At 42.9% G+C, this 26224-nt stretch overlaps 1 protein-coding gene across 4 annotated transcripts in view; it reads left to right on the top strand.

The window, feature by feature from the left end:
- Positions 1–26224, top strand: part of LOC104150004 (BDNF/NT-3 growth factors receptor) — a 213159-nt gene that overhangs the window by 147622 nt on the left and 39313 nt on the right. For all 4 annotated transcript variants that reach the window (XM_068924589.1, XM_068924588.1, XM_068924590.1 and 1 more), the window contains 3 exons: positions 3445–3575; positions 11543–11715; positions 15051–15285. In XM_068924589.1, the coding sequence (XP_068780690.1) occupies positions 3445–3575; positions 11543–11715; positions 15051–15285 (539 nt within the window). The remainder of the gene's footprint in view (positions 1–3444; positions 3576–11542; positions 11716–15050; positions 15286–26224) is intronic.

Genomic DNA, 26224 nt, shown 5'->3' with positions numbered 1-26224 from the left:
TTGTTTCTTCAATGTAATTCCAGGATAATCTCTTGGACTTCAACAGAGAGAATTGGCTTTATCCTGATATTAACTGAAAGCAGATTTTGACTTGAATTTTTCAGTGTATTTCCTGCTGGAATCTCCTCCCACTGAAGACAGTGTCATTATGGCTGGGGTCCTGAGTGTGCTAAATGGATTTTTTCCTTAGCTCATATTTCTGTCGCATCAGCTCTTTGGTGGTGATATTAAAGAGAACGAAATGAAACCTGGCCTCTACTGAAGTGGAGTTTTGCTGCTGAGCCCAGTAGGTCAGCACTTCAGCCATGCTCTCTGCCTATGAAAAGTTAACTGGTTTTATGGGCATTTTACAATGATGACACTTGTAATGTGGAGCTGAACCTCTCCTCTCTCTAGGAAAGGAGGTGAGACAGTCTTGTAGTGATATTGGGGAAGTAGTGGGAAAGTGAGAAATCCCCCAAGAGGTAGGACTGAAGGACAGCTTTGGCTGAGCAGGAGCAAGAAAAACAGGGCCTAGTGCTTTCAGTCTCCTCTCTGATGAGGACAGCTGGTCAAAGGCATGGCCTAATGCTGGAAAAAAATAATGGCTCATGTATTAGTAAGTATTTTTAAAGCACAGGTCATCACGGCCTTTAAGCCTGCACACTGTCTGCAAAATAATATGGGCTAGGCTGTGTGGCCTGGAGCTCAGCTCCTCATCCCGTGCTGCTTCTTGCCGTGCCGGTGGCACGGAGGGCCTCCAGGGCTTGGGTGGAAACGGGTCCTGCCTCTCCCTAGTGAAACTGTTCAAAGTCTCCATCTCCTTCCACTCAAATGTCCTGGTGTGGCCATAATTGGGTTCCCTCCAAACAACCAGATATAATTACAGTCTGTCAAATCGCCTCACTTTTCTCATGCAAGCATAGAGAAACCTTTGTAACACTGTAATCAACCAAAGAGTTTTGAATGACTTTCATTTAAAAAAAATAATCCCTGCATCTTCAGCTGTAATTGAAGACCTCCATTAGTATCAGGGACTGTTTACTCAGTTATTTCCTGTGAGTTGAGACATGAACAAGTAGAAAAACTGAGGGAAAGCAGAGCAATTTCTGCGTGATCCTGAACAATGGGGCAAATTTCAGGCCTGCTATGAGCTGCAGGCCTGGAGTGGATGAGGAAGATACAATTATTCTGGATCCTCTTTTTAAATTATATTTGAAATGCACATACCCTGTATGTGTATGTATATGTGTCACACTCCAGGACAGTAACTCAGACTTGATATTTATTTTGTTATGAATATTGGTAGAGGTGAGGTAAGCCACTTAATATGCATCTGTGAGGAAAAGGTATATTTTGGTTCAGGCCTGTCTTGTGCTAATTGTATTTTATGCTTTATTTAAAAACACAGTGCTGAAAAGGAAAGTAAAATAGAGAGCATTTTCCTACTGACTGTAGGGGAGCTGCTCAGTACTTGAGTAGCTTGCCAAAAATGTGTGTGTGTGTGTGTATGTATGTATATATATATATATGTTGTGTATATATATATGTGTGTGTATATATATATATATATATATGCAAGCATACATATATATAAAAATATCACCACAATAAAACTTAATTTTACACTAGACCAGAATTTGACAAGAATGAAAAATGTTGGTACCTTGCGGTCTCATTTAATGTGTACGTGGCTATTAATTGAAAGTGTGGCCTCTCAGTTTTAATGAGAGACCTGTCATACGAGGAAGAAGCAGGAGCACCATTTTCATCTTTACCTCACCCTGCTACCACCGCAATGGCAGGAGCAGGTTTTCATGGGCCTGGCGCATTTTAAAAAGCTGCTTTTCCTTACCGTGCTTTCTGAGGGGCTAGCATGGAGTGAGTGTGATCACAGCCGTTCTGGCTCTGCCCAATGCGCTGTTGGAGCAGACGTGTATTGGGATGAATAGTGGGAATATTGGGATTGAGAGGACTTGAAGATAAATATCAGCCATGTGCAGGGTATACAGCATCAGGCTCACATCACATGCACATATGGTATTATTAAATATACTCCTAAGCAGTGTGCTGAGGTTGCACCTTCGTAGAGTTACGATGTGGAACATATGTATTTTCCTTTCCTTGACCATGGTCCCTTTCTCCAGATGTTGCTGATGGCAAGGGGGAGGCTGTGTTGTTTCTCCCCACTACTCTTAATAGTAGCACTGCTTTATACATTCTTTAGTAATGATGATAAGGTAGTTTCTAAGTAAATGGATGCCCAGTTTGGAAGGTAGGCATGGCCAGGCACTGAGCCAGAAGCTGGTCGACATCTGAATATATCCCAGCTCTCAGTTCGCCCTCTCCATGGGTTCAGCACTGGTCCCACCATTTACGCTACCGAGGTGAAATTCATGCCTTTGCAGAAGCCACTTGATGCCTGTGCATTATTTACTTCACTGGATTTTTTGCAATTAAATTGCAAATGGGCTCTGTCTGGGCAGGGCTGAATTTTGCAAAAGCTGCTAAATACACTTAGGTCAAGTTCATCAGCAGATGCTGGCTGTTTTGTACAATTTCAGCAACACAAGCTGTAAACCCTGTTGAGCTGACCAGTTAAACTGACCTTGCAGCTGCTTTATGTAGCTAGAACATTGCAAATTGATGGTGTATTCTACAAAATTTGGTTCAATATTTTAAAATATTAAATCTTTTAATGGAAGCTTACACTGAAAGGGAAATGTAAAATGAGACAAACAAAAATGCTGAAGGACTGTAATGTCTGTACCAATTGCTTCTGGGCAGCAATTCAACTAAGACTGTGTCTACTACACTGACTAAAACCTTTGTCCGTCTTTTATTTCTTTTACTTCAGAGCAACGTTGTAAATCATGTTTGTGAGAACGACATTTTTCTCTTATAGTAATTGTAGTATAGCACAGAGAGAAAAAGCAGCAGTTTAAAACAAGATGAGCAAGTGATAAGAGTACCAGAGATTATGTTGGATTTAATTAAAAGAAGGCACATTTTATTTTCTTGGATTAGGTTAGTTTTAAGACTTTATTCCTTCCAAACATTTTTTGGCTTTGAATGAGAGTGTTCAGCTATTGTTAGAGAAATAAAAATAGAAGTGGTATGAGAAAGTTTTGTTTTGTTTTCTGATTTTTTTCCTTCATGTTTTTAAAAAAGCAGTGTTCACTGTTATGTATGCTCCACAGCAATCATCCAAGGATGATGATAAATAGCTTTCTCCCAGGTGACTCTTAATTCCATGTTTTCTTATACCGCAAATGCACTATGCTCCAAATAATTAACACATTCTTTTTGGACAAAGTGCTGATAGATGACGTGCGCATCAATTCTTTCCATGATACGCACAGCACTGGGCAGGCCAACCTGTCTCCCTGTGGCTGCCAGCATGGACCTCTTCCCATTGTGGCCTTGCCGTTCGCTTCTGACCTCCATTTTGTGTTCTGTTCACAGTCGTTCAGCACATCAAGCGCCACAATATCGTTCTTAAAAGAGAACTGGGAGAAGGAGCCTTTGGGAAAGTCTTTCTGGCTGAATGCTATAACCTCTGTCCCGAGCAGGACAAGATCTTGGTGGCAGTGAAGGTAAAAGAGTCTAGGGTTTCCATTATTAAATCATGGTTGCAACTAATGCTGTTTTATTTGTAAATGATCACGTTTCCCTAGTCCGTAGCCCCGTGTAACTCCTCTGATATATGCGGAAGGGTTCACAAGGCTAATGGAGTGTTAAGAGAACATGATATTTGATCTTGCTGCGGATTATAAAATGAGAGCTGAATTTTGTAAGGAAAAGGGGGAAACTGACAGTGTCACAAAGGGGCAAAATCTTTTATGGTCTATCTAAAATAAGATGAGTGAAAAATAACATCTAAGTCATTAAAAATATGTGACTTATTTTTGTATGTCTAAAAACTATTCTATAACCAGCTAAATGAAGAGGTTATATGTATAATTGTTAGTCAAAAAAGGCCTATTTTGCTGTGATCTGTACGATTCTTTTAGGCAACCATTGAAATTGTGCATAATTGTCATTAACATGATTGCTAGGAATCTTACAACAAACTTGTAGATAATATTGTTATGTGCTGTTAAATACTGCCTGTATGGAAATCCAAAAGTCATGACATTTCAGAACTGGAGGAGCAATTCTTGATTATCAAACTCCTTTCAACCCTCCCAAAATACAGTTATAGGAGGAGGCAACTAAGTGAAAACAGCCATAACCTTGGAGCTGTCAGTATCCAGAAAAAATCTCACATCTCTGAGAAAAAGAAAGGATTTGTTTGGCATCATAGGAGGGCACAGACTACACTAGGACGTTACCAAGGAGTAAGAAGATTTACATCATGATCTCAGAGCTTGCACATCAGACTTGCTTCACCATGCCAAGCCGTTTTGTCCCCCAAAATGGAACTGCTGAGGTCGGTTGTCATCTTCAGCTGTGGACGTTCGCTAGAAAATGATATCAGTGAAACCACACTCTACTAAGAGTTTGCTAGGTCTCCCTGGCAACTGTCTCCTATCTCCATCTGTGTTCTGCTGAAAGCTGAACAAGGTGTTCAGCATTTAAAGTATCTAATTAAAGGCAGTGGAAATATACATTTTAGAATTTGGACTGTGCTTAAGGATCAGAAAAAAATCCTATCTGACCATTCACAATTAGGCAACCATGTGTACGTTTTGAATCAAATCATACAGTAAAAGAATCTCAGAAGATCATCTTTTTGAAATTGTAAACAAGAAACAGAGTTTTGGATCTGGCAGTGAAAGAACATGAAAGGAAGATGGATTAGTTGAATGATTTCTTGCTCCATCAAAAATAGCATTTTGGAGGGGGAGGGTTGCCAAGGTTACAAGCTTTTTGATACTTGGAGTTGTTCAGTCATGTTGTCTGGTGAGAAAAAATGAAGCCCTGAAGGGATATATCATAGACAGGAGAAAGCAAGAAATAGGAGATGCCAAAACTAGAACTGAATGAATTTTATATTGTATTTTGGTGAGGCTAGAGTGAAAATTTCCTCTCCTCTATCACTTCAGGGAACTGCTTGATAGCAAAATAAAAGTCTTTCCATTCACTTGCTCCCTTTGAAAGTCCTGACCAAATGGAGCCTAGCACTTCAAGCGCTGTTAAATGCTGTACCTGTACTCTCTTTTTGCTGTTCTTTCTCACTGTAATTCACAATGAAGAACATTCAGTGTTTAAAGGCAGAGATGTCTCCATGGGTTTCAATGACAAATCTATCAATTTTCTGGACCAGTGTTATTATTAGTGTTTTCCCAAATCCATTCTTTGCAGTATCCTTAATAAGTGTCTTGCAGGTAGCTGTTGAAGGACAAGTAGGAAGACATATCCTTGTGGACAGGTTATGCCCATTTTAGGTGTCTTGCATCAGCTCTTGAAGAGCTGACTCTGGTCCCTGTCTAAGTGATTTTTTTGGCTAACTAAACCATTGGACTGATCCCTATACAGTCAAGTGGTTAATCATCTGACACTTCCCAGCCTTTCTCTTTTACCACGGTACAAACCGTAGCTCACAGCTGTGCTCTGCTTAAAATTGAGGGCAATACTCTCACTGACAGGGGATGGGACTTCACAGGCATGCCAAGAGCTAGTCAGAGGACTGTGTCCAGATCCCTCTGTTGGGCACAGGGTTTGGCCCAGCAAAGACACGAAGATTTTTGGTCCTAGAGGAGCAGTCCAAATGATTGCAGTGAACAGCAAATGATTTAGAGAGCTTCACCCTTCTGAGTGAAACCAAAATAAGAATGTCCCTATGAAAGTGCTTCAATCAGCCCATTAGAAACACATATATTTGGTGACAAGTAAGGCAGTATTAGAAGGATTTAAGCAGCAAGGAAGCTAAGCGAGCTGGCCTGGGGGAAGCATCTTCTCACCTATGTGAAATTTGTCAGAACTTCTTTTCATTCACTGGTGGTGCCGTTAGATGTTTGCCTGCCGGTTGCTGGGCAACCGTGACAGCATTGTGCAGGCATGCTAAAAAACCCTGTTGTTGAACCTCACAGAAGCAAGTTAATCTGATTCTAAATGCATCCTTTTCCTTTTTAGTTGTCAAATATCCTAAATATTGATGTTACTGTTGCAAATTATTCAGGAGTTAAGGGTTCCAGAAAAATCTGGCTTAGCATAAAAACCCCCAAATGTTTGCACTTTTGCTCTTTGGAAAAGGAGAAAGACAGTCTTCTTGGATGGCTCAGTTTAAATTAGTTTTGACCATCAGGCTTTTCTGAGGAACACTGAGTATACAGCTACTCTTTCTGTGGGTCAAAACCTGTGAACACAAAATTTAACCAAAGGTTAAGTGGTCCATGGGCATTGTACTAGCCCTCTCCTCCTGGGTGAATTTTCAATTAAATCAGTATACCATTTCCTGCAGACAGTTTTAGAGAAAGAAAGTGGATGAAGGGATGAAGGGATAGTCATCAATTCCTTGGAGGCTATTTTGCCATGCCACAGTGAGTTCTTCAGGCTTGGATCAGTACTATTTCCTCATTGGCTTGGTTCCCTGGGTATATTCTTGCATTCATTTAACCTGACTGGAGTTGGAGATGAGGAAGATCTGCAAGGCAAAGGTTAGCAGCTGCCTCTTGCTCTCCTGGGGGGTGGGAGAGGAGTGATTTGCCCCATGCTGCTCTGGGGTTGTGCTCACGTAGGACAGTGCTGCCTGCATTAGGTGAAGAACATTTCCATGACACTTGCAGAGGAAAACTAAAGGTTTCCAACACTTCAGATCTTAGTTCAGATAAGGGTCAAAACCAAACTTCATTTCTGGAATAAATATACTGCTTAGCTGTTGTATGGTGATGGGGAGCAGTTGTAAGAATTTCACAGTGGAAGTCTGAAACAGTGTAAAGGTAAGATATCCTGAGAATTTCATTACCAAGTCATACTGATGTTGGTGAGAGCCAGATCCCGCTGTCGTTGCTCTGACATACTCACAGGTACAGCTCTACAGTGTAGTGGTGGATCAAGGAGCTATGGGTTCTGCACTCCCTATGGAGCAAAGGTCTGCAGAGACCAGTTTCCAAGTGGTTACCTGGGCAAAGACTTAGTGGAGGAGAACAAGTGTGGGCTGGTAGTTTTACCTGTGACAAGACTGAACTCAGCAGATGTGGAGTTTCTGTAACAGCCAGAGCATCCCTCTGTTGCCCAAGGGAGGATGTCCCTCTTCCTTAGCTGCTGGCTGAGAGGCCCAGGTGGTTGGGAAGTACATGAGGTTGTATCTCAGCTCCTACTCAGGCAAAAATTTCATCAACTGGTGAGAGTGCTTTGCATGCAGGGCTTTGGCTTACTTGTCAATAATGATAATAATAATGAATATGTCTTTGTCTCTGTCTTGTGCTCTTATGGTTTTATTTTGGTTTTATTTTTTCCCTTGCACTGAGAATGAGCTAAATGCATTACTCAATGTCATTTCTATGTAAATTCTGTGTGCTTATTAATTTTTACTCTTTCCAATCTCCTCCTTGCCTGACTGTGTCAGCTCTCTCTCATGCATTGCATTTGTTCTGCGTGCTGCATGAAATAATGAAAAGAGGGCTTGGCAATGCTGGGCAACAGAAATTCCACTCACCACTTGGTAGTAGGAACCCTGTCTGGGTTTTTTCTAGGTTTTAGACCTTTCTGCATTTTGCTATTTGACAGAAAACGTGTAATTACCATAGCAACTGCTCTGTCATATGATAATTTTGCTGTTTCTGTGAGATAAAAAGCTCTTTCTGAAATATGCAATATGCCATCCTCACAGGGCAAAGCTGTCAGCATTTTTACTGTCTTTCCAGGGAAAGAGCATGTCGGAAAGAGTATGGGCCTATGCACCTCCATGTTGATTATTTTTTCTCCAGGTTGCTATTTTTTTAAATGTTTTTTGTATAAATTGATTTTCTAGTTCTGTTACTGAGAAGAATTACAGTCCAATTACTTTATGCATGAAACCACCAGAGTAAACTCAAGTGACAGCAGAATTGTCCCCAGTGATTCCATTATATAATGTAGATTGGACTGTAGGCCAGTGCCTATATCATGTTAAAGCATCATCCCAGAGCCTTGAAGGGTTGGAAGATGTATTTCAATTCAGTCCTCACTTGGTTTGGATGTGACTGCGTGGAGACCAGAGGTGGGGAGCTGATTTGATATCCGCTTCAGCTCTATATGCTCATATGCCGTAGCTTTTGAAGCAGCCAAAATCCTTATTGCATCATTATTTGTAAAACTTTTGGAAGAAGGGCACTGGGCCAAAAAACACACAAGGTTCATAAATGTGTCCCTCAGGGAAGGGATGTTTTCAGCGTGACAGATTTCTATTGCCTCTGGAATCTGTAGAGCCTATAAGCCACCAGGAAAAAACCCTCAATGCAGTAGGTGGCTGTTCAGTCTGCCCTGCTCCCTGTCCCCCCATCTGGACCTTATTATGGTAGCTGTTCATTTTTGGAGACCTATGGTTGCACTTTCATAAGTAAAGCAAGTGTTTTCCTAACAGTCATCTTTTAGTCCCTCATTCACACATGCACACATATGATACTATAAAAGTGGACAGAGTTGTCTCTGTTCAAGAAAAACCTTGGACAAACCATGATTTTGTTACAGGCAAAAAATGGGGTTTGTTGGCAGAACCATTGTAAAGTATATCAGCTTGTTCTGTGTCTGTTCTCATGGGCATCATTGGTCCCATGCTCACCATAGGAATTTGGGATAGAAAATAATGTGACTAGATGATCTTTAGTTAAAGCAAAGCTATTACTTATATGTCTTATTTTCTTTCACATTGAGTCAAGCTGTAGTTAGAGTACAGAGCCCAGCCTTCAGTTTCTGTGAATAATAATTTGTGAGCACAGGTAACCTGCTATCACTCTCTTACTGTTTAAAAAATATTATTTGAATTAATATAGTGCAACCTCTGTACTTTATGAAAGTAGAGCATAGCAGTAGTTTATTGTTAATTATGATTACTTCTCATTTAATTGGTGTCAGAATTTGCTTTTCTGGTGCATGAAACAATTCCTTGCTCGTGAAGCATAGTTCTTATGGAGAGATCTAAAACTGCCTGTGTGGCAGTTTAACTAGCGTCATTTCATTAAACAACATTTAAGCCTTCCATTTGACCTATTGTTGATATATTTCCCATAAAATGAAAATATGCAAGATTTTAAAGCTGTATAAATGGTAAAAAAATGACCCCCCCAGAATTCTGTTTTGCATCTACTTCCTCTATGTTCATCGATTTAGTATTGATTCTCCAGTAACTTGTATATATGCTTCAACTTAGGCATGTGAGTAGTTTCACTGAATTCCAAAAAAGTTTGTGTCTGGGATCTCAGATTGTAAGGCCCATTTGGAATTAAATCTGGCAAGGGATGTCAAGGACAACAAGAAGGGCTTCTTCAAATACATCAATAGCAAAAGGAAGACTAGGGAAAATGTGGGCCTGCTGCTGAATGGGGCGGGTGCCCTGGTGACAAAGGATACAGAGAAGGCAGAGTTATTGAATGCTGCCTTTGCTTCAGTCTTCACTGCTAAGGCCAGCCCTGGGGAATTCCAGACCCTGGGGACAAGAGAGGAAGGCTGGAGAAAGGAAGACTCTCCCTTGGTCGAGGAGGATCAGGTTAGAGATCTTTTGTCCAAAATTGACATCCACAAATCCATGGGCCCTGACAGGATGCACCCAGGAGTGCTGAGGGAGCTGGCGGATGTTATCGCTAGGCCACTCTCCATCATCTCTGAAAGGTCCTGGAGATCAGGAGAGGTGCCTGAGGACTGGAAGAAAGCCAATGTCACCCCAGTCTTCAAAAAGGGCAAGGAGGAGGAGCCAGGGAACTACAGGCCTGTCAGCCTCACCTCCATCCCTGGAAAGGTGATGGAACAGCTCCTCCTGGAGGTCCTCACTAAGCATGTGGAGGACAAGAAGGTGATCAGGAGTAGTCAGCATGGATTCACCAAAGGGAAATCATGCTTGACCAACCTTCTATGATGGAATGACTGGCTGGGTGGATGAGGGCAGAGCAGTGGATGTTGTCTCCCTGGACTTCAGCAAGGCTTTTGACACTGTCTCCCATCGCATCCTCCTAGGTAAACTCAGGAAGTGTGGGTTGGATGAGTGGACAGTGAGGTGGATTGAGAACTGTCTAGATGGCAGAGCTCAGAGGGTTGCAGTCAGTGGTGCAGAGTCTGGACAAGCTGGAGAGATGGGCAGAGAGGAACCTCATGAAGTTCAACAAAGGCAAGTGCAGGGTCCTGCACCTGGGGAGGAATAACCCCAGGCACCAGTACAGGCTGGGGGCTGACCTGCTGGAAAGCAGCTCTGCAGAGAAGGACCTGGGAGCCCTGGTGGAGAACAAGTTAAGCATGAGCCAGCAGTGTGCCCTTGTGGCCAAGAAGGCCAATGGTCTCCTGGGGTGCATTAGGCAGAGTGTTGCCAGCAGGTCGAGGGAGGTGATCCTGCCCCTCTACTCAGCCCTGGGGAGGCCTCACCTGGAGTCCTGTTTCCCTAGTACAAGAGAGACATGGCACTACTGGAGAGAGTCCAGCAGAGGGCTACAAAGATGATGAGGGGACTGGAGCATCTCTCCTCTGAAGAAAGGCTGAGAGAGCTGGGCCTGTTCAGCCTGGAGGAGAGAAGACTGAGAGGGGATCTCATCAATGTGTACAAGTATCTGAAGGGAGGGTGTCAAGAGGATGAGGCCAGCCTCTTCTCCGTGGTGCCCAGTGACAGGACAAGAGGCAACGGGCACAAACTGAAACACAGGAAGGTCCGTCTGAACATGAGGAAAAACTTCTTTCCTGTGAGGGTGTCTGAGCCCTGGAACAGGTTGCCCAGAGAGGTAGCGGAGTCTCCTTCCCTGGAGATATTCAAAACCCGTCTGGACGCGATCCTGGGCAATGTGCTCTAGAGGACCCTGCTTGAGCAGGGGGGTTGGACTAGATGATCTCCAGAGGTTCCTTCCAACCTAAACCATTCTGTGATTCTGTGATTCTGTGTTTCTGGTCCGGGGATGATCCCTTGTATAAATCTGCCTTATGCATAGCACACTGTAGGGGCCCACATGAGCAACAACATTAATAATACGTAGAAAATGCACCCACATTCCTTCTAAGCATTTTAAGCAAACAAAGCTTTACTTTAAAGAACTTACAACAAAGGTGAATACCAGCAGGATACCAGGGTTTTGCCTGAGTTAAATGTTAAAGGATATGGACCAGCTGTGTGCTATTATGTTCTTTGGATAAGGTTAGTTTCTTTGTTCTGTGTTTGGAAAACACTTGGCACAGTAAGGTCCTGAGTATTCATGCATCCTCTTACAATAAAAATAGTTTTATGGGATGACGTGTGGCAGGGGAACAAAAATTGTACTGCCACTATTTAATTGCACTTAAACATCACATCTAAAACATCATTTCTAAAACAGTTATTAAGCATGTACTTTCTCCATCCTTTACACAGTAGAGTGTTCTTATATCACCCTTACAGTGCCTTCCCACATGTTTGTTACCTTCTGCGAACATCTCCCCTTCATTACATCTCCCTTTCCTCTGCCAGACGCTGAAGGATGCCAGTGACAATGCACGGAAGGACTTCCACCGCGAGGCAGAGCTGCTGACGAACCTGCAGCATGAGCACATCGTCAAGTTCTATGGTGTCTGCATCGAGGGCGATCCGCTCATCATGGTCTTTGAGTATATGAAGCACGGAGATCTGAACAAATTCCTCAGGTAAATCCACCAGCATGCATTGTGCTGAAGAGGCAGAAGTGGGCAGAGAAGGTAGGCATTGCTGATACTTAATGCCAAATTACGTACTATCAGTGAAAAGCACAGACACCTATGAATGAAAAATCTGTGCAACACACTGCTGATACATCTCGTGTACTGTGATGTGGGGCTCATTGTTTCCTTACCTATTTGGAAGGACCACTAAGTTAATCCTTGTGCTTTCCACCAAAAGAATAGTGTTTTCAGTATATTTCAGTATATTCTGAAATGTTTGGTTATAAAGCTTGCAGTAGGAATCGCTCCCTTGCCTCCTTTCTGCTAGCACTTGGGAAAATCCCACTCAACACCTATCTCTATCTGTAGGTGTCTAAAAGCTTTTGAAAATCTAACTCCTTTTCTCTTCCCTCCCCTCAGTGTTTTGGAAAGAGTACCATAAATCTGCAGCAAGAAAACTGTGAGCCTTGGAAACTTCAGTACAATGGAAATTGCTACACCATGGGGGATGGATCAGCGCTTTATTTTCTAAAGCTATTCAGCAATGCGCATCCGAAATTGAAATTTGGTAGTGAAGCAATCATAAATAAATAGGTTATATCTAAGGTTCACAGTAATAGGTAACTTACGAACCAGCAAGTTATGTCCAATGGCCTTGTGTATGTGCCATTTCCTTTAGTCTGCACTTGCTGACATACAAATAAGCAGTTAAGAGACAGCTTTTGCTCCTACATAAAAAACTTTTGCATAAGGGACTGTTCTTTCAAGGTCTTCTATGTTGTTTCATCAAAGGGTATCACAAAGGCATTTCAGTGTACTGAGATCCCTTCTGCCTAAGGATAACTAGGGGACGCCACCATTTTGGAAAGATGTCTGTGTAATGGAAGCCACTGACAAAGCCGTAAAACAATCAAACTAATGTCCCTTTAAATGGGTTCAGATTTTGTGTCTGACTGAAATTGCTAGTGACTGGTAGTGTCACCATTTACAAGTTTTTGATAGGTTTTGTGAAATGAGTTTGCTGTCCTTCTAATCCCCAGTGAACAAATAGCCACATCATAAAAGCAAATGACATCAACTAGCCTCCTCCTTTACTGGCAGGGTTGACAGGGTTGGCAAGAAGACCAAGGGCTGAACTGGGGATTCAGAACGAACACTACTTTTCCCAGACTGATTGTCCCTCTGGCAGAGGGTTTAAGTGTATTGTCAGGGCAATGTTGAGGTATTTGCATTTGCCCGCTTAGACCTCTGCTGTGGATGCGAAGAGGACTGCGGTTTCCAAAGATGCCGATCTAATGCTTTTTCAGAGCACCGAACTCCCATTAGAGCAAACCAGATTTGCAGCTGATTCATTGTCATAATGAGAAATACTTATTAATTGATTCTTTTTGATTAGCCTTTTCTTACCTCCTAACTCTGATTTTGAATTGCTGTCAAGAAAGGTAGTTTAGCAGACAGTATATTTCCTACATTAAATTTTCTATTTTTTTAATTATTAATCAGCCCTTGTCCTTAGAACATAAAATGATTATGCTGGGACAAGCTGTTTAACCTAAGCTCCAATTTGTCATTCCTCTCACATTTGCCACAGCTTGTGCTGCAGATCAGAGGTTAGTTGTAAGCCGGCTGGAAAAGCCTCTATTTCTTACCCTGCAGCGCCACCAAAGGCTGTCAGGGAAAAACGTATCCTAAATTTAACCCAAAGGAGCCTTTGCTGCCTGTGTGCAGCCAAGGGCTGTTTCAGATCTAGGACTACAGCCCCAAAGTCGCGCTGGCCCTGCGCTTGGCAGCTAGTGGAGACTGATGTGGATCCAAAGGAAACTCTGTCAGTGGCTATTGACAGTGAGGAGCTCCTCTTTTGCAGCTGGCACCAAGAAGACAGGCAAGATGGATGGAGCATTAAAAATAATCCAAAAGTTTCATTAGATACGGACCATCTCCTCAAGGAAGCTAGTGAGAGATTAAGAGCTCTAATTTAGTAGACTCAGAGCTTCACGTTTGAGAATGATCATTAAAAAAAATCAGTGCAATGAAGAGGTACAGTGCTTTTCATTAGGAATTTGCCTCTGAGTCTTGGTTGGGGATTTTACATCCTCCCTCTTTTCCTCCTGGTCACCATCAGTTGAATGGCTGCCTGTACCCCGTGGCAGAACAAGTGCAGTTAACTTCTTTGCCTGATACCAGATGCAATGCCAGCAATGCTGCAAACCCTCCTTCGTTTCTCTCTCACATCTGTCACTTTGCTCATGAAGTTCTTCCCCTGGGGCAATTTTAATATCATGTTTCTAATAGGTAGTATCAGATTTGGTCTCACAGATTTTGATTAATTTGCAACTCTTTTCCAAACTCCTGTGCTCTTCCCCCAGGGATGGATGAAGGCTATACCTCACCTTTATTGATTAGATATTGATATTTGTATCTTCAAGGTACCAGGATGTGCCATGTGTATACCAGAGTAAGCACTTTTAGGATAGGTGAAGCACAAGTGTTATAGTGCTTTACTGGGGTTTCCAGATGCAAAAGGGCTTTCTTTGCCCCAGCAGGTATAGGAGTTTCTCATGAGTCAATTGATCAGGGTATCTTAGGAGCTTGCTAGATCTTGAAAAACTCCTATTTCTGAAGTTGTTTAGTTGTTCAGACTAGAGTGTGTTTTGTGTCCTCTTCCCACTGTTGATAATTCCTGGGTGGGGCAGAACTTGCCCTCAGTTGTGAACTCAGCAAAAACGTTTTCCTACTGTGTATGTATGATAGGAAATTAAAGGTATAAACCTAAAATTGCTGCCCTTGTTTCTCAGATTGCACTTGGGAAGGAAGTTAATTCTTTCTTCTTAAAGAAAAGATGGAAGTGCTCAATGACCTGTCTTCCTGTGGAAATCAAGGGGAAGCTGGTCATTCAGATATGGGAAGAGTGGTGCTATGCATAACACTTTGTGGCAGAGTATCACTCTTAGAGAGTGATAAGCTTTCCATCAATTACCAAACAGCTACATTTGTCAGTCTTTCCCCAGAAAAGATTGCTGGAGCAGAGCAGGAGAAAGGTAGTGGTTTAGGACTAAGAGGTATTGTTATAAACCTATCTATCTATCTATCTGCTTTATTTCTATTAACAATATATTGCCCATTATGTAATGCTCTTCAAACCACTGCCTTTCTCACTATGGAAGAAAACAGTAGAGGAAAAAACCAAGAGACAATTTCTCCTCTGTTTCACCAATGAATTTACAGTCCTTTTTGTCATTACACTTGAGCATGTCACTTGTGTGGTTTTAGGCCCACTCATGCCTTTCAGCTCTCTAGCTTACAAGTGGCCTATCACTTCATCAGCTTGTATTTTGATGCAGGGCACATGGACCAGATGCAATACTGATGGCAGAAGGCAACCGTCCCGCTGAGCTGACCCAATCCCAGATGCTCCACATTGCCCAGCAGATTGCCGCTGGTATGGTTTACCTGGCATCACAGCACTTTGTGCATCGGGATCTTGCTACCCGGAATTGTCTGGTTGGTGAGAACCTGCTGGTGAAGATTGGGGATTTTGGGATGTCTAGAGATGTGTACAGCACAGACTACTATAGGGTAAGTGAACTGCTATAATCAGTAATAACTGAGATCTTGTTCAGTCATCTTACCACATTGATCTGACTGATTCTACTTTTATACTGGACTGTCTGTCTGTCAGGTGATTTAGAGGGCGGCATATGGCGAAGCTGGTTTTGAGTTACAAAGTTTTGGTAAATTTGGAGAGAATTAATAAGATTGGCATGTCCTGTTGTTTATATATGTTGGTTTTATTATCTAATAATAAATCATAGAAAGGTCCTTTTCTCTGGTCAGAAATTTGACACGTTTGCTTGGCTGTAGTGAAGAAGCAGATAAAAAGGAAGAGTGGGTGGTCACATTTGGCCCAACACTCAGGAGTTATTAAAATATGATCTTATACATTTCTAAGACAAATGGAAATTGTAACTTTCGCGAATTGTATGTTTCAGTTTGCTTGAGTAGATATAAGTGATGGACAGCAGCACTGGATCAAACAGCTATTTTACTTAGGGAGACAATAATGCAGAAATGGTTATATGTTCAGCACTTTAAAAGTTGACAGCAAGTATTTCCTGCCTTAAGCCAGTTCTTTAGTCTTACTGTTTATGGTGGAACAGTTGTTTCGTGTCACTCTGGTGAGGGCTATAACTCAGTGGTGGGTAAGGGTAGCCCATGGCACATGTTCACAGCCTGGCCCAGGCCTTTTTCCCTGAGCTCAGTTGCCATAAAACAATCATCTGTGAAGTTTTTCAAAGGCTTCTAGAATCACTAGGATAAGCACGAGTCTGTTCACTGATATTGTTATTGATGTTGGCTTTGTACTATGTGGCAAGTCATGTAGTTGACAGCATTTGTGTTTGTTACCACATGTGTAACTTCATGAGCGAGGTTGGACTATGAGGCTTTTGTGGAAGGCAATCCATGGCCAAGCTGTTAGTTTATAAATGCTAGAGTTGTATCCTGTAACATGAGCTACTCAGCATCATTAAGCACATTCTCTGTACCTGCCTCCCACATCACTTGCTGCCAGTGAATTCCTTGTAGATAAAATGAAGGCCTCTTCTTTACCCACCTTAATAGGGCTGCTGTGTCCATAAAAAGGACAGTGTCACTTCTGCACCAGTGTTTGTGGGATGCCTGAAAAGAGATTGCCATTATGTCTGGCTGAGGCTGGACAGGGCAGAGGAAGCTACGCACAAGAATTATCGTAGAGCGTTGTTTCTCTTAACAGCTGAGAAATAGCAGTCTCCTTTGTTCTTTGTATTTTCTATCAAAAAGCAAACATAATATTTAGTAAACATACAAACCAGATTCCTCTAATATTTTGTTATTTTGGAAATTTGGCACTTCAAGCTATTTGATCAACGTAAAACAGGCGTGACTTCATTTCAGTACTTGGAAAAATATACAAAGTAGTAATCACTGGCTAATATTTGTGTTTTAGAGGATACCAGTGAGCACCAAGGGCCAAGGTTTCTTGATTTTGCATCTGAAGTATGAGCAATACTTGTTGGAACTGGAGGCATGTATCTGTTCTGTATTTCAGTAGGACTGGATTTATTTACCATGTTTATCATTACACTTAAGAATGAATGTTCATGCTTAATAGTGAATGTTTGCAAAGGCCTTGACAATCAAAGACATTTTTGAATGATGAATGCCTTGCTTTGTGCTTATTTTTGGAAAAAATAAGTGACTCCTTGCTACAGAAAAACTAAATGCAAAAAGGGATGGAAGCTAGCTAATCCTATGGGCTTTCTGGGGAAAACTGAGACCTGGCACAAGCACGTGGTACTGTACTGACTCTGGTGTTATCTCACCTGCTCGTGTTCCTCTGGGTTTAATGCTTATCTTGCACATGAGCACACGAGCAAAGCAAAAACCAATGAAGTGGGAGTTTAGAACAAGGTCAAGATTTTGTCCTGCCTGACCTGTGACCTGGAGAAAGCAGGCGTTCAGCAGAGGAAATGGAGGGGTCCTCGGGTGCCTCTCAAAACCCCTCATTCAAGTGATACACTGCATTTCTCATGTGTCCTCTCTGACTCTCTCCCATCAATGTTCATTCCTGTTCCCACATCCGTCATTGCCTTTCTTCTTCTCTTCCTCTTTGTCTTTTCTCATTCAGATGCCAAAGGAGGATGAATGGGGTCCAGGGAGTAAGAAAGGAGAAGAGATATGGAGAAGGAAAGGGACTGTGAATAGTGAAGAGGGTGCAATGATGGATGTGAGAGAGGGAATGAATAAGGTAGGAAAGGAAAGTGGAGAGGTGTTAGTGAAAGACAAATGTGGATAAACAGAGAAATAGGTAGACAAGTGTCAAAGGGGGTGAATGGCGGTGTAAAGCAGGATGTCTCCATCCGAGTTGATGGTGAGATGGGGTAGCTTGCAGTATGATGCATGGATTTGAAACTTAAATTTGGTCAGTCACTTGTTCCACACAATGATAAAACCAGGAAGGATCATTTCTCCAGCAGGCTCCAGCAGGCTTTTGGCTGATGCAGAGTTGGGACAGAGCCACAGCCTGCCTTGCAGCCATCCTCCACGCTGATAAAAGCTGAAAGCTACAGTCGAGCCTATGAGATTTTGGCCATATGTGGGCTAGTCAGAAGCTGGTCACGAAACAGTCAAGGCTATGATGACTTGCCAGCTGGTTGCCTGGAGAATTATGTCCATGGCTGGCCTGAGTAATGAAACTGTCAGTGAAGACACTGGGATGGCTCTGACCTACCATACCTAATTGTTTATAGCAGGGTAAGTCTTTTTAACTGTTCAGGCTTAATCACATACATGGAAGCAATTCTTCCCCAACCTTGACAGCTTTATCTCATGTTCATTGGAAGGATTTATACAGCTCCAAAATGGTCTACAGGAAATGGTGTGGTAGTTGTGTTTATTAATATACTGGAACCAGTTTCCTGAGATACTACTGCCCTGTCAGGATGTTAGATTTCCCCAAGATGATTATTTATAATTTGTTTCTGTAAAATAAGGATGATCCCCAGTCCTCATTCACTGTTAGATTGTTAATGACATTCTGCATTGAATCAGCTCAGGTGTTAAGAGATGCTTCAGGGAAGAGTGGGAGAAAAATAACCTTTGGGTTGGGAATATATGTGATATGTGGCCCTAGTTGCACAAGCTTTCCTTTTTTTCTTCCCTTCTTTTTTCCTTTCTTCTTCTTCAGACAGGAATCTTGGGGAATGGGGGAGCTCTGTTGTACATGCAGTAGTTTTCAAAAGTCAGACCAGATGAGCCTGAGGACATGAAGAAATTGCAGTGTCTCTTCTTACCCAGTGCTGCCGTCCACCCCAAGCCAAACTAAAAGAACTGGCAAGTAATTAGTTTGCTCTGTGTGCCAAGCAGCTCCTCTGACACTGCTGCATCGCAGTCCTTGCAGAGCAGTGAATCTTTTCACATAGTACTTACTTTCAGAGCTTAGATTTCGAGTTCATTAGGGGATTTTCTTTTTTGATGTCTGTTTTTTGTTGTTTGGATTCCCATCCCTCAAGAGTTAGGGGTTTCCCATCTGACGCCCAAATAATGTGACTCATCTGCAGCATTCAGTGGCTTAAAGTATTGACATTGAAGCATGGAAACAACTGCTTTGCTAATTGTTTCTGCACTCAAAGGTACTATTTCAGACCCTTTTCAGGTTTACAATTCAAGTTTGCAAGTGCTTGCTCAGTATCTGTCTTTAAAATACTTTTCTGTGTTTCTTTATCATAAGCAAAAAGCTAAAAAAAAAAAAGTAAGGTCAGCTCACCCTACAGTGTTTCTGTACTCAGAAACACTTAACAGGGATATGCTTTAAATATACAGCCTGGTCAGACAGCTGCAGACTTGAGCCAAGATTTTGGATGAAATTGTGATCTCACTGGAGTAAGCAAGAACTTTGCCATTAACTTTATTAGGACCAGAATTCACCATTCCACTTTTTTATGTCTGTCCAGTGTGACAGAGAGACTCTGTTTCTGATTTAGATTTATGGAGCTAAGTTGTGTAATCCCTATTTAGCTATTGTATAACTTATTTGCCTTTATGCAACAGTGCAAGGAACAGTGGAGGAAATATGCCTCTGCTTGTACAAACCACATGCAGATCTGTCTGAAGCCTGGGGCTATTAAGTGGGTTTCCATCTTCCTTTAGGGCCAGCTCGCCCTAAAAGGATGGGGAGGTTTAGAAGTTATGCCACAAATTTGTTTCCTCCACTCCTGGCACAGATGGGGTGGAAGGACCCCAGGGGATGTGGTTCTGTCCAGTGACCTGGTTTCTCTTTATATCTATCTATCTCCTGCATATCTTGCACCATGTTCATTGTTCTTCTGCTATTCAAAGAGAGCAAAGGACGTAGGATTGGACAAGGCTACATAGGTTACTGAGCCCAAGCCTTCCACTAGTGCAGGAAGCCATGCATTAGGTGTTAAGTGCAGGAAGACCCACAAGACCCTCAGGCCTCCTGCAAGCCACATAGAAAACCCCAACACCCATTAACACTTTCAGCCCCTTCTATACAGAATCACAGAATCACAGAATCGTTTAGGTTGGATGGGACCTCTGGAGATCATCTAGTCCAACCCCCCTGTTCAAGCAGGGTCACCTAGAGCATATTGCCCAGGATCACATCCAGACGGGTTTTGAATATCTCCAGGGAAGGAGACTCCACCACCTCTCTGGGCAACCTGTTCCAATGCTCAGTCACCCTCACAGTGAAGAAGTTTTTTCTCAGGTTCAGATGGAACTTCCTGTGTTTCAGTTTGTGCCCATTGCCTCTTGTCCTGTTGCTGGGCACCACGGAGAAGAGGCTGGCTTCATCCTCTTGACACTCCCCCTTCAGATACTTGTACACGTTGATGAGATCCCCTCTCAGTCTTCTCTTCTCCAGGCTGAACAGGCCCAGCTCTTGCAGTCTTTCTTCATAGGAGAGATGCTCCAGCCCTCTAATCATCTTTGTAGCCCTCCGCTGGACTCTCTCCAGCCATGTCTCTCTTGTACTGGGGAGCCCAGAACTGGACACAGGACTCCAGGTGAGGCCTCCCCAGGGCTGAGTAGAGGGGCAGGATCACCTCCCTCGACCTGCTGGCAACACTCTGCCTAATGCACCCCAGGATACCCTTGGCCTTCTTGGCCACAAGGGCACACTGCTGGCTCATGCTTAACTTGTTGTCCACCAGCACTCCCAGGTCCTTCTCTGCAGAGCTACTTTCCAGCAGGTCAGCCCCCAGCCTGTACTGCTGCAGGGGATTATTCCTGCCTAGGTGCAGGACCTTGCACTTGCCTTTGTTGAACTTCATGAGGTTCCTCTCCGCCCATCTCTCCAGCCTGTCCAGGTCCCTCTGAATGGCAGCACAGTCTTCTGGTGTGTTAGCCTCTCCTCCCAGTTTAGTATCATCAGCAAACTTGCTGAGGGTACACTCTGTCCCTTCCTCCAGGTCATTGATGAATAAGTTGAACAAGACTGGACCCAGGACTGACCCCTGGGGGACACCACTAGCCACAGGCCTCCAACTTGACTCCGCACCACTGACTGCAACCCTCTGAGCTCGGCCATCCAGCCAGTTCTCAAGCCACCTCATTGTCCACTCATCTAACCCACACTTCCTGAGCTTGCCTATGAGGATGTGATGGGAGACAGTGTCAAAAGCCTTGCTGAAGTCCAGGGAGACAACATCCACTGCTCTGCCCTCATCCACCCAGCCAGTCATCCCATCATAGAAGGCTATCAGGTTGGTCAAGCATGATTTCCCTTTGGTGAATCCAGGCTGACTACTCCTGATCACCTTCTTGTCCTCCACATGCTTAGTGAGGACCTCCAGGAGGAGCTGTTCCATCACCTTTCCAGGGATGGAGGTGAGGCTGACAGGCCTGTAGTTTCCTGGCTCCTCCTTCTTGCCCTTTTTGAAGACTGGGGTGACATTGGCTTTCTTCCAGTATACAAAACACCAAAAGCCATAAAAACTAGTCTGCCATGGGAAAAGAGAAATTAAAGGCATCACCAATATCTTAGACCCCTACAAAAGAACCATGTTTGGCAAAAATATCTGAGAGACCCTAGGAAGTCAGTCGTACCTCATACAACAGGAGGTGACAACAGTCCCTGTCAGTGTTTTTTAGTGAGACTTTCTGACCTGGCAAGCAGCGAGTGCACACAGCCAGCTGCATCAGCCTGGTGTTACTGGGGTTTCTCAATGCCCCTTGGAGCACATCTGGCCCAACATCCTGCTTTTGGCAGTCACCTGTCATCAGTGCCTCAGGGAAGTGTGGGGACAGAACTTAATCCAGAGCCAAATTATACAGCAAGAGGCAAAAAAAAAATGCTGGTGACCAACAGAAGCCCTCAAGAAAGAAATCAATTGAATAAATAAGTATGGTGCCACCAACAAAACACTGACATGCCTCTTTTCAAATGTCTCTCAGGTATACCGCAAAATAGCGGAAGTCTCTGAAGCTTGAATTTATAATTCCTGGATTACTCCTGCCCTGGCATAAAGCCCCTTCCATTAGTTTATCAAGGTGGATGTAGCAAATAACTAGGGTCCTGTTGCCAAGGCCTTGCCTGCAAGGCTGCCACAACCTCTCTCTCCTTGTGATTGGAGACTTTATTTTTAATCTGTAGCCTAAATTAACTCCTGACCAGTTCACACCCACTTGATCACATTATCCTTCAACAAAAAACTTTCTTCTCCCTTCCTAATGTTTTGATGTCTCAAACGTATTTAGAAAGAGTAATCCTGTCCCCTCCCAGACTCCTTTTTGGAGGATTAAACAAGCCTGTCAGGAGAAAAGGTTCTCCATTTTCCTTCCCATCCTAACAGCCTTCTCCACACGTCTTTCGGTTTAAATGTCTCTTTCTGGTACAGAAACCATTAGAACTGTGAGCAGGATTTTCCAAATGCAATTTTGCATGGTGGTGAGTGAAGAACTAAAGAAGCAAAGTAATGGGACTAAAAAGTAAAAAGCTGAGGGAGTGAGAAAGATTAGTAAATAAGTTTCCTAGGTTTTTGTGGCTTGCTTTGTTTCTTGATCTATTTAAATAAGTATTTTGGAAGAGGATATATTTTTGAAATATACAGTTCCCATGCACTTTCAGTTAAGTTGTGAGAAGTTGTTATGCTTTTGAGCCTTCCAGGAAGACTTCCAGAAAAATTAGGGATTACAGAATTTGATATTCCAAGCCAATTCTAAAAATACCCAGCTTTCTGATTTCTTTCTACATAATAAGAGCAAAAACCCTTTCCAGAAATCATTTTGACCCTGGAAGTATTACAGTTCTTGGGAAGCAGGCCAGATTCTGATCTCCACTGTTGCTCAGTAAATCTAGAGTAGCAGCTTTGAAGACAGTGAAATAACATTGGTATTAGAGTAGTGAAATGGCAAAGAGCGTCTGGCCCACTAAGCACAGTTCTTCCTTCATGTATGAGCCTAATACCTGATATTATACAGTGCTGTATTTCTGGCAATGGCATAATACATGTTTTCTGGTGACTCTATATATGAAACGTTTGCTAAAATATAATGCTAGTAAAATAATCACCAAAGAGTGATCTCACTAAAGCCACTAAAGCTATTTCCAGTACCAAGTGCCTATTTGCAAAGAGAATTAATACATGACAGTAAGGGACTAAAAAAAGAAAAGGCTGATTTATCATTGACTGGGCTATAGCTAGCCAGGCAAGCACCACAGTACAAATGTTTACAGCGAGGAACAAGCATCTGTCTATTCAGAAAGGGCAAAAGCAGCTAACACCTATAGGTCTCAACTGTCACTACAGAGCCGAATACCTGTGTGGGGGAGTCTGGTGGAGCCTGCGCTCAAGAAAACAAGGAGTTGCTGAGAAGCCAAGCAGCTTGTCAAGGCATCCTTGTAGGTGTGTGTACTGAACTGTCACAGTTTGAAGGCACAGTTTGAAGGCTTTTTAATAGCTGCTATTTTTGCATCCATTGCTCAAAGGAAACTATCTGCTTCCCTACATGGACTTTGCGGCTCTCCTCCTCTGTCAGAGGCTCATTGCATCATGTGCAATGTTGGGAGGACAGCGGGTGCCAGCAGCCCCAGAGTACATGTGCAGATGATTTCATGCAACTGGAAACAATACAGGAAATAACAGGCCGGCTACATAGATGCAAGTCTGAAGTAGCTCCCTTGAAGTCAGTGCAGTTACTCTGAGCTTATAGCAAAGTAATCATGAGCAGAATTAGGCCTAATGATTTTAGAGGGCTTTTATGAGCTTCCTAAAGGAAGAACTGTGTCAGCACTTAGAAACTTGTATACACCAGGACAGAGCATTATCCTGATGCTAAAGGATTAGCAACATGGCTTGATGCCTGTTATTACTAGTTCATGCCAGAGTACATTTTGTTGTGTGCAGGAAACATGCTCTTTCCCCAGCAAATCCCTGATTCTTAGTGTTTTCTCTTGGATCCCAGTTTCCTGACCTGCTCAACACTACACAGAGAGGCCAAATTCAGCTTTGGCTCAAGCAAGTATAGTTCCATCATTTTTTAATGTAGCTATAGATGCAGTCACTTCTCAAGTGGAATTTTCTCATCATCTTCACATCAGGGTCACCGGTCTTGCTCATAGTTCTGTTTCCATCTGTTTTCACTGACACAGCTCTTAAGAGAAGAGTCCAAAAAAGTTTTCCATTTTACTGCTAGGAAAAGGAGCATCAGATGTCCAGCATCTGTAGTGGGCTGCATTTAACAGTGACTTATTACTGAACTCTGTCTTGCAGGGTTAACAGGACAGTAATAGAAAAAATTAGATCTTCAACTGGGAGGTTGCAACATACTTTGTTTTGCCACATTTTAAGTCCCTTTTCACATGAAACGTGCAAGTGTGAAACCAGCTCCAGTGCTCCTGGAGCACATTCTGCTTCAGTCTGTGAAGTCAGAGTGTGGAGAGGGCAGACAGGGAAAATCTAATGACTAGGGTGAAAAATGGAAGCTGATTAAAAAGGGCAGAGAAAATCTAGAGCATAGTGGACTTGCTTCTGTGACCAGTTACTTGATTATCCATTGAGTTTGGGTGTCTACTTAGTCCTTTGGAAAACTCCCCCCACTAGATTCACATCAGTTGGTTATCATGTAGGATATCAAGAGATGATAGTCACTAAAAACTGGTTTGTTTTGAGGAAAGAAGTTCAGCCAGGAAGCAGCACCCAGAAAAGGTGCCAGGAAATGCAGACATTCCTGTTGACCCACACTATAGCTAAAAGGTCTGAATATATTCCAATCAATAGCTTAATCAAAATGTTTGAGATTTTTCAAATTGAAATTTTCCCACTGCTTTCTTTTGTTAAAAGCTTTGATAATTTACTATTTTTTGGCCCCACCTTGGTTATAAAACAGATACTACAGTTTTTCAATTGAATGGAAATTGTGTTTATGACCATCTCAGGTTTTTTTTGAAGCATTTTAATGCTGTGGATTTCAGGAGGGTTAATCCTAGTGTATGGAGTAGATGAGAGCCTTAGTTTCCATGCGTGTGCCTGCAGAATACCAAGAAGTTTACACAGTCAGCATTACCCACAGCTGATACAAGCTTTTCTGTTGAGGGGCTCTTAGCACAGATGTTGATTAACTTTAAAAGTCCTTTGAAAATTATATATAAAAAACTGAATCATTCTTAAAAATAACCACACATATGGATATAAATTGCAGGAAAGCAATGATTCATATATTGAAATTAGTTTTACAAACCAAAATTTGGAGAGTTTTGCAGCACTCTAATTGCAAAGTCAGCTCATTGCATGTAAGTAAGCAGCCCAGCCCTGCGAAGCCCTCTTTGCAGGTGCTGAAATGCCTTGACTGCCGTTTAACTGGTCAGCACATAGGGCCATTTTCTCAATCCCGACTGTGTTTATAATGTTGCTGGATTGCACTTTGAATATGGGTGGCAGCTTCTTCATTTGACTTCACTAGAGCCAGTGTTTTGTCCAGGGCATTAGAAAGTGAGTTTACAGGCAACATTTTCTACAGACAGGGCATAGAACAGCAACAGAAATGATGACGTGATTTCTGTAGTTCTGCTTCCTGGGCCAAGTCTTTGTGCAAACCAGTAATGTCATTTTGCAATTGTGGGGGGAACCATGTGTAAATATCTGAAAAGAGAGATGCTGTACTGTAGTGCCACAGACCTTCACTTTTGGCAGGAAACCTGCAAAGTAAATGACAGAACTTCAAGGGTTAGTAGCTGAAGCTGTTGACTTTGTGCTGTGATGCACCCAGTGTGAAGAAAAGATGTGGGAACAAAATGAGAAAAAGATCTCTGGGAGCACTGTGAGCACAGTCAGAAACTGAAGCGGCAGTGCCTGGATGCTGCAGAGCACTGGTGCATCTTGTGTGGCCATACTGCTGCCTCCAGGGATGGTGGGGATGGCAAAGAAAGGCCACCCAGTGGGAGCAGGAGCCAAGGGAGGTCTCCTTTGAGGGTGGGTCACTGAATCAGCTCCCCACAGAGTCTTTGCAGGCTTCCAACTGGAGAGTTTTCTTATGCAAATAGCCTTTCTCCTTGCAATAAGGAAAGTAGTTACTAGGCAGTTTTCCTAAACATGCATTTTTTCCCTGGGTCTGAAGGACAATGGGCGCTCACAGGACTCAGGAAACTGGAAAGGAACAGAGATGATAAGACCGAAATACTATATATGGCGGGACAGATTGAGAAGACGAGGGGACAGTGTCAGCTAGCACTAGAGTGGAGCCTGCAAATCTGCCTTGTAGATTGGTGCATGTGTAGAAAAGAGCATGTGATATGGTGAGTGGAGACAGGGAAGAAGGGAAGCAGTGTGTTATTCTTCTAGTCACTTATGTCTTCATTGTTTTCGAGGTCCATCGGCTACCTGAAGGAGCACAGGCACTGATCAGATGTGGGCATGGGCTGGGGAGTTTCACAGAATCACAGAATCACAGAATGGTTTAGGTTGGAAGGGACCTCTGGAGATCATCTAGTCCAACCCCCCTGCTCAAGCAGGGTCCT

Source organism: Struthio camelus, chromosome W, assembly GCF_040807025.1.
Source record: "Struthio camelus isolate bStrCam1 chromosome W, bStrCam1.hap1, whole genome shotgun sequence".
Taxonomy (NCBI): domain Eukaryota; kingdom Metazoa; phylum Chordata; class Aves; order Struthioniformes; family Struthionidae; genus Struthio; species Struthio camelus.
This window is presented reverse-complemented; position numbering and strand designations above follow the sequence as displayed.